Below are 9,597 nucleotides of genomic sequence, written 5' to 3' on the forward strand. Positions count from 1 at the left end.
AAGGACTAATTATGGCCTGGAAGGAATCTGGACTATCAAACAGAAAATTGCAATAAAATTTGAAAAGAAAATATCTCATAATTTAAGTAATAGTTTTATACATCTAGGAGACACTTACAGTATAAAAATGCTCCAAATGATGGCCCTCAAAAGTAACCCCACAAATAAAATGGGCTTTTTTTAAAAAAATTGGCAATAATTCATCCATCAATATGTCAAATTTCCATAAGACCTGACAATCCACTAGCTAAATTAACAGTTTCCAGAATTATAAAAAATTCAGGCCAATTTTTTACAGTCAAAGAAAACCCATCCCTGCCTAACAAAAGCAGAAGAGGTTAAAATCAGCCAAAGAAATGATGTATTGGAAAGAGAAATGAAAGAGAATTAGATGGAGTGATGATAAAAGTTTAATTCGGATGGCCCAAGTGGATGACAGTATTATTGGCACAGTTTAAGACAGAAAGAACAGGTATGTTCAAAACGTCAACAATGTGGCAGTTTTGTGATGATATGGGCATCATTCAAATGGAATGGAAAGTCTAATGTGGCGTTCATACAGGGCAGAATGAATGTAAGTGACTATCAAGAAATGCTGAAATTCTATCTTAGTTACAAAGTCATAGAGTGTGTCTCAAAGTTAGTACAAAATATTTTTTGTCTGGTTAAAGTATTTAAAAGAGAAGTGGCCGAATACATTCAAAAAATGGTTGTGGGATATACATGAGGCTTGACCTTGAGATAGCTCCTTTGAGTAGTAGGTAAAAGCTAGGTAAACATTTTTATACTAATTTTGAGATGCTCTACAACTTTGTAATTTAAATTGTGTCACAAGCTTTCTTAGGAGCTGAGGAGTTTCTTAGGATTTGGTCTACGAGAAGAGGATAGGTTGCATGGCAACTACATCATTGAATAACCACTATTGATTATCTATACTTGTGCAGTTGTATTTAGATAATACATAGCAGATTCAAGATGTAGCCTGGTGTGAAATTGTTGTCTACATCCTGTATTTGGTTCAACATTAAGTCTATATATAGACAGTTCATGTATTTTATAGTTGATATTTTTTGACAATGTTTCTGTAATACAGCTATAGAATTTTATATTTTCATAATATTATTTTTTCTTTATCAATTTCTTACGTGTTTAGATAATCTGAATTGAATTTGAAGAAAATTATTTTTTCACAATTTATCATTTTTTTGACTTGGTCTTTTTTTAACTCTCATGTTAAAATCATTAATTTGGAAACTGTTGATTTAATGTAACTAGAAATAAAACTTTCTGGTTTGGTTTTGTTTGTTAAAGTTTTTTGGCACAAAAGCTGTACAGGCCATGCTGCGCCATGCCAAATGGTGAAAAAAACTTTCTAAAAAATAACAAATTTGAACAAACGTCATGTATTAATATACCGTATTTTCCGGTGTATAAGACAACTTTTAACCCAGGAAAATCTCAAAAGTCGGGGATTGTCTTATAGGGCGGGTGCTGCAGTTGGCCGGAAAGCCTGGGGTATGGATAGAGATAGAGTGGCGCTGTGCCCAGAAAACAAACATCTTTCACCCGTCTGGCCCACCCTTGTATGTATCCTATTACTGTACCTCTTTCTCTGCCTCTCAGATTTTGCTCCTGAGGACTGCAGTGAAGTGGTGCAGGTGTGCATGTGTGAGATCTGAGAGGCAGAGGAGGAGGTACGGTAATAAGATACAAGGGCGGGCTGGGGTAGTCTTATACGGTGAGTATATCCCGAACTCTATATTTTAACTGTAAAAGTCAGGGGGTCATCTTATACATTGGAAAGTGTGGTAGCTTCTTTTATTTGCCATTTATTTTCTATGATATATAAGCACAGAATATAAATAGATTTAATAATATAATTATCAAATCTACTTATATTCTGCTGTTATAACATTTTTTTGTTGCTATTGCAAATAATCAGTTTTCCATTTTATTTAATATTAATATATGAACTAGGAACACTTCATCTGAAAAATACAACTTAAAATAAAATATTTTTTGATAAATATTTTTGAGTATCTGCTATATTTTTTTTCAATAATACCTTATTACTTTGAATTTAAGCTGCATTTTTTATTCCAATTTTTAAGATGCAAAATTAGGGTGCAGCTTAAATTCAGAGCAAATATTTTAACTTCTTATTTTTGCCAATCTCTCACTCCCCAACAATTGGGTCTTAGCTTTACACTCTATGCTTATTCATAGTATTATGATTGTTGATAGTTTATTCAGTGGTTCCCCATTTGCACTTTTCTGATCTAATCCAGTTACTATTTGATAGCAGCTGTATAGAATTGAATTTTAAATTTTTTTATTACCTATACTCACTAATAATGGAAAAATGGTGTACATATGATGCTGAATTCAGAAGAAAAGTTATATTGTGTGCCGAAGAAATTGGAAATCATGCAGCCAGTAAAAGATTTATGATTGGTGAAAAGAATGTGTCTTTGGAGAGCCACGAAGGAAAAATTATTTCAGTGTAAAAAATACAGAAAATCATTCTCAGGGCGTAAAAAAAGGAAAATACCCTGCAATTGACACAGCTACAATTGAATCAAATCATATATATAAAATTATTATTATTTTTTCCAATTTTAAACTCCTACTATGGCTTAAATTTGAAGGTGGCTTATATTTGAAGTAATACAGTGTATATTTGTTCATTTTCAACTTATTTATTTTCTATTTATTTCTTACCCTAAAATTAATAAAATTTGCATCATTTTATTGATATATAAGTAAAACTTAGAATATGAGTTTTGCATAAATTTTTAATAGATAAAGAAAATATTTCATAATTGTCTTAAAAGTTAATTTATTAAAATTTCATAAACCTCTATTTATGTATGTTCTTTATTCTTAATTACTATGAAGCAAAAACAATAATGTTTTTTCCTACAAGTTTTGGATTGTTGGAATGCTTTTTAATTTCATTTATCTAGAAGAACAGATTCTGCTTTGGAAGAAATTAAATTTTATTTATTAATTAAGTCTATTTTATAAAATTATTACTTTTATAATATTTTATTTAGTCTTTATTTTAAAAGAATGATTTTCTTAATTACACAATAAAATTTTATATTATAATCATTTATATAATTTATGCATATAAATTTAAAATATTTATTCATTTTGAAGGAATTGTATTTCTTGATGAAGTTGATAAAATAGGAGCAGTGCCAGGCATTCATCAGTTACGAGATGTTGGTGGAGAAGGTGTGCAACAAGTATGCTTTAATTTTATACAGTTTTAAAATTTAAATTATTGATTTATGTACAGTTAAATAAGGGCAGTGCATAGCACTTTAGCACATCACCTTAATATGTTTGGATCTTAAATTTTCACTAAAGTGAGCTAAATGAAGATCAAACTACTCAGATACCAGCAGTCCTTTTTTCCCCCCAAGATATACACAACTCCAGTGATAAAAATTTACTTGGGTGTACTGTAGCTCTTAATTTGCTTATAATACACATTTCAAAAAATTGATAACATTTTACCAGAGAGTACCACAGGTGAAATTTTGCCCAAACCATTGGTTCAACATTAATGGAATTGATTTCAAAAGATGTGCAAGGAGTTAAATTGATCTAAAAAGTTGATCTAAACACAATATTATGACATATGATCTTCAAACCACATATCAGATAGTATCTTTAATGACTGTTGTTGAGCTACACCTTGAAATGTCACATGATGCTTTTTTTTTTTTTTTTGTGTTTATAGCTTGTCAGTAATGACCAATTGATAGCCAGATGTAGGTCATTCTAACTGTTTTAAGAAGCTCTTCACAATGATTATTTTCTGAAGTTCTTCAGTTTAGTGATATCAAAGTTATAAGCAATTGTTTGGTCAAAAATTCTGAAACCTTTTTAAACATTTACCTTACACTCTAGGGTAGAGAAAAAATTATTGGTAGCAATAGTGATAAAATCTTATAGGAATGATGATGATAGGGATCTTTCCTAGATGGTAGTTTTTTTTTTTATACATTGTCTCGGTTCCTTAGTTTCAGGTAAATGTAATGTCATAAGGCAAATGCTAGCCATCTCCTATTAATAAACCCTGGAAATTGCAGACTGTAGTCTAAAGTAATAAATATTCACACATTATATGATCTCAAATGAAACTTATATTATATTTTTGAATCAAACCTTTCTAGATAAATATATTATTAACAGAATACATATCATACTTTCATCTAGAAATATTTATATTAAATTAAATGTTATATTTATTTTAATATTTATATTTAATAATAATTGATTGTTAAAGAAACTTCGATACTTTACATATCAGATAATTCTTTGGATAAAATCAATTCAATTGATCACTGATTTGATTGTATATACTGAAATCAAAATGACCTGATTTTTACTGGTTATTATAAAGCTAAACTAATTTTAACATCCTCAAAATTTTTTATTTTCATAAGTTTTATAGTCAGTCTGCTTGATAGATGGTTATTATTTCTAAGACACGCTTTTAAATAAATTATATCCATTGGATAAAAAAAGAACACTATAATAATTATATTTATATTTACTATTCCAAGTTGCTATTTTGGATATATTATCTGATATAATGGCTCAGATTCCTGAAATCTTAAACAAAATTTTATTATATCAAATGCTAATGCAATTTTTCAATTGATATATAAATTAAATTTTTAACTTCTAACTCAAAATGCAGCATTAAATATATTAATACTTACTATAATGTATTTGTTATAGAGTTCATGAATTTAATGATCTTCATATATACTGTATGTAAGTAAAATAATGTCCCAAAACTTTTGCTTTAAAACAAATGATAATTTTGTAAAAGTCACTTATATAAGTGAAAGACTTATCAGTTTAGGGTATAAACATATCCATTTTTAAGATTTAGTTTTTGTTTTTAGAATTTTGTGCCTAATAAATTGTATTGATCTATAATCTAGCAGAATAAAATATAAATTTTAAGTTGCCAAAATAGATTAATATTATTCCATTAAAAAAATGTGAGTCTAAATGTAAGATTTGAACTGAAATAACAGTAATTATTATTTTTTATGTAAAAGCATTTTTTATTTTTAGGGAATGCTTAAAATGCTTGAAGGTACCTTAGTCAATGTACCAGAACGTAATTCTAGAAAATTAAGAGGCGAAACAGTCATTGTAGATACGACTAATATACTTTTTGTAGCATCAGGTGCCTTTAATGGCTTAGACAGAATAGTCAGTAGAAGAAAAAATGAAAAGGTAAATATTTTTACATAGAATTTAATGAATTTAATTGTGCAATTTTTATAATGTAGCATCTCTGATAAGTTGTTTTTTAAATATTTTGTTAACATTCTGAAAATGTAGATGAAGTTGATATACACTAATTTAAAATTAAAATACATATATTAAATTTTATAAATGAAAATAATCTATAAATTTAACTGCATATTCTATCCAATCACTTGTTATTTAATAAATAAATAATAAAAAGTATGTACTAATAAATAAATCAGAGAGAGATTCTTTAATTCATATTATTTTAGAATTATGCTGAGCTCATAAGATTTTAATTAAATAGTGTTGAGGTCAGTATTTTAAACTGTTTGTTAATTGCAGAACACTTTTTAAAAGAAAAAAAATTATTAGTGCTCTCTCTCAAAAGAAACCTTGGAACAGAATAGCTCCACAAGCATTTCTCTTTCCAAGCAATTTTGAAATCATATTTACTAACCTGGATTCTATGCCCATGTCCATTCCTTCTTCAGTAATATAGTAATTCAAAAAAGATAGTAATATTAATATAGCACTCCTACAAATAAGATGATATTGAAGAAGGAATGGACATGGGCATAGAATCTAGGTTAGTAAAGATGACGAAGTAAGTGGAAATACTTATCTAGCTTATGGAAATCCACTTTTCGTAATATATAATAAAGATAGAAATAAAATCCTGAATATGTTTCTCAATATTTACACTCAAATTTTTGACTGGTTTTTAATATATGTAGAAATGTTTTTAATTAATTATTGATTTTCTTCATAATGATTTATAATAGAAAGCAAATAGAGTTCAAATAACCTAATTATGTTTATATACATAAATTTTGTAGCAAGACATGTCAAAATGTCAAAATTATTGTTTAGAAATATGTTTTGGCAATAAATCATTTTATTTATTATTTTAAAAAAATTTCTTCCTTTAAATATTTTTGATTTTTGTCTATGATTAATATATATATTGCTATGGGCTAAATCAGATCCAAAAACTAGGTTATAAATAAATAAATAAAATTTTTTGGATCTGATTTCTGACTCCTTTTTCATCACTTGACCTGTAAGTTTGTGACAAGTCTGGAAAAATTAGACAAATTTAGGCCATATCAAGAAATTTATAATGTTTAGAGAGAATTATTGAATTAATCAAGTTTTTAAATGTTTTCTTATGGAAACAATATTATTTTGAAATAATTTAGAAAAAGCAGTATTTCATTTTTTCAAGTTTGTAACATTTGATGATATGTAACATTATATGATATGTTAAAAGAAATTTTAATTTATTAATTCTTTACATATCATTAGAAAATAAAAGACTTCAATAAAAAATTTTTTTTTAGTATCTTGGATTTGGAGCGCCTGTTTCAGAATCTCCAGGAAGGAGAGCAGCGTCAGCAGCAGAATTAGCAAATTTTACAACTCACAGTTCTCCTGAAGATGATAATTCTGAAAAGGATGCTCTCTTAAGAATTGTTGAAGCAAGAGATCTGATAGAATTTGGAATGATACCTGAATTTGTTGGACGTTTTCCAGTAGTTGTACCTCTCCACAGTTTGAATGAAGAAATGCTTATTGAAATCCTTACTAAACCTCGTAATGCTTTAATACCACAATATCAAATGCTAATTGGAATGGACAAGGTAATTATTATTGTAATTATATTAGAAATTATTTGCTGTAATTAAATGTATATTTTAATCTTCATAATTTAAGATAATTTTTTAAAAAATTTTGTACTACTTATATGTGAATTTAACAAAATTATAAAAATTTTTCAATGTGTGATTGTAACAAAAAATTATATTCAAAATGGCAAAATAAGCAGGTATTAAAGCTCTGAAATCATGATCTAAAAAAAACATAAAAATTTCAGAAAATATGCATTAACTGAGGTTAATTCAGATGTGTTTTAATTGTTGACTTTCATACATAACATGATAATACAGTTAATCATGAAGTCTAACAATACGTCTGCATAAATTTTCAAACTTGAAAGATCAACAGTTTTTTTCCAGTACACTTTGTATCTGCTTAATGATCCTTCCACATCACATGTCATCACAGGTGGTTTTCTTGAAGAGGCTGATTTCACTGCTTGAGAGCTCAGGTGTGTCCTCTTCAAATGTATCTACTTCTCCATTAAAAATGGCTTCAATTTTCTTCATTGTTTTAAACTCTTTGTTGAAAGAGCTATTTTATGTTTTCTAGAAGTGATCTGTGCTACTGGACCATTGGCTTGATGTAGCTCTGCTTGGTTAGCAACTACAATTTTTAGGGCATTGCACAGTTGAATCCTTGCAGTTTTAAGATTCACTTTTCTAAAAAAGTTGTTTATTTATTCTTCTCATATAGTTGGGTTATCTATCTTAAAGTATATAATTGATTGGTTTATTTTTATTCTAGTATAGCAATGCGATGTATGGGTGATCTGCTGAGGGGAATGCCTCTCAGGAAGTCTTTTATGGAAAGCTGTTTAGATGTTACTAATGTCTAAGCCACATGCCAGCCTGTTGGCGAGGTGTGAACTCACAACGAACTACCAGTGTTCAGTGATTTTATCCACTCTGCCATTAGTGGGCATATACAATTGAAGGTACACAAAATTTAAAAAAAAAAATTAGCATTTACCAAAGATAGAAGTGAAGATTCCATCCTTATGGTTCTTCTTTTTGAAAGCATATGCCAAAACTTCATTGTTTTAAACTGACCCTAGAAGTCAAGCTAACCCCTAGTATTGTGACATGGCAATGGTGGACAAAATTTTAAAAAAATCTGCAATTTCAAAATGTGATGGAAAAGACTACAAAATTCTCAAAAAATTACAAAAAAAGATGTTACATTATATTTTGGTTTAAAAAAGACCTATTTTGAAATTTTGGCCAAAATATGATTTTATAAGACTTATAAAATTATACTCAAAACACTCAGTCTAGCTAAATCAGTTCTACTGGGACATGCCATTACAAAATAAAGAAAAATATGCACATAATATGATTATATCATTCCTGCCTCTTGTGAATGATTTACATGTCTTTTAAATTTTATGGAAAGTAAGTAGACATTGTAATTTAATTTTTTCTCCCTCAATTTGTTTAAAATTCAGAAATTGAGTAATAATCATTCAGTCTGCAACAGTAATGGTTACTTTGTTTGGAAAATTTTAAATGTTGTACTTTGTTTTATTATGTTAAATGATAATTGTGATTACATTAAAACTACATTTGCATATTAATAAATGGTTAACACTTCCATAAGAAATATTAATACTTCCATAAGAAATATTAAAAAAAAAACAAGTGATTCCACTGTATTATTTTACAAATCTTAAAAAATGCAAAACTTCATGAGTATAGTAACTTAGTTTTCAAAATTATATAATTAAAGGCAAACAACTACAGACATTACTGATTTTGAATGTGTAGACATTGAAAATAAAGATTGGCTGCATAAAACAAATGAAAAAATTATTATTTTGGTGATTTGATAATACATTATGGAAATGCATAAATTTTTATATGGAATAATTTGCCCTATTTTGAATAAATGTTTGTCTCTAATGCATACTCCAGGAATACAAACTCATGCTTAAATCATATTATTTTTCTCTCCCATGCCAATTATTTTTATAGTTTCATTTCTTTTTATTTCATTTACTATTATAGTATTTTTGAAAAAATTTATTTTTCTAAATAAATAATAATTTAGATTTAATAATATGTTCTAAGTAAAAACAATATATTAGAAAATTTTCGATAAATTGCAAGTTTACCAAACTATTTAGGTATTTGTGATTTTCAGCTTTACATTTAATTTTAATTTATTAGGTTGAATTAAGTTTTTCTCCCGAGGCCTTAAAATCTGTTGCGAGGTTGGCAATGGAAAGAAAAACTGGAGCACGAGGTTTGCGAGCAATAATGGTAAACTTAAATATATTTTGTTTTTTCATTTGCATATAAATTCTATTGAAATAGTGTCTATATATGCACTTAACTTTAGTTATTAAGATTTCTATATAAATACTAGGAAATATTGATGGCAATGTCTTTATTCCATCCATCTTCAGTCAACTTTATGAAATGGGATAAAGCATCTTATTGAAAATTATAAAAGATACAGTAGAACCTCGTAAACTCGGCCTAATGTGGACCGAAGGGTGGCCGAGTTTGTGAAAATGCCGGGTTATCGGGAATGGGGTTAAAAAAAATAAGTACGAGTGTTTCCTCAGAAAATACTGTACTGTACTTGTATGTATTGTTTACTTGAGAATATAACAGAGAATAAACTGCCCAAATACCCTTAAACAAAGGAAAA

At 27.8% G+C, this 9,597-nt stretch overlaps 1 protein-coding gene across 1 annotated transcript in view; it reads left to right on the forward strand.

Annotated features, from left to right (window-relative positions):
• LOC111636885 (ATP-dependent Clp protease ATP-binding subunit clpX-like, mitochondrial) overlaps positions 1–9,597 on the forward strand; it is a gene marked incomplete at its 5' end in the record, with an annotated part of 35,474 nt that overhangs the window by 23,871 nt on the left and 2,006 nt on the right. The window contains 4 exons of the mRNA XM_023382280.1: positions 3,163–3,251; positions 5,104–5,268; positions 6,627–6,926; positions 9,111–9,203. Coding sequence (XP_023238048.1) covers positions 3,163–3,251; positions 5,104–5,268; positions 6,627–6,926; positions 9,111–9,203 — 647 coding nt within the window. The remainder of the gene's footprint in view (positions 1–3,162; positions 3,252–5,103; positions 5,269–6,626; positions 6,927–9,110; positions 9,204–9,597) is intronic.

Source organism: Centruroides sculpturatus, unplaced genomic scaffold (assembly GCF_000671375.1).
Source record: "Centruroides sculpturatus isolate CEXI.00-Female unplaced genomic scaffold, Cexi_2.0 scaffold152, whole genome shotgun sequence".
Lineage (NCBI taxonomy): Eukaryota > Metazoa > Arthropoda > Arachnida > Scorpiones > Buthidae > Centruroides > Centruroides sculpturatus.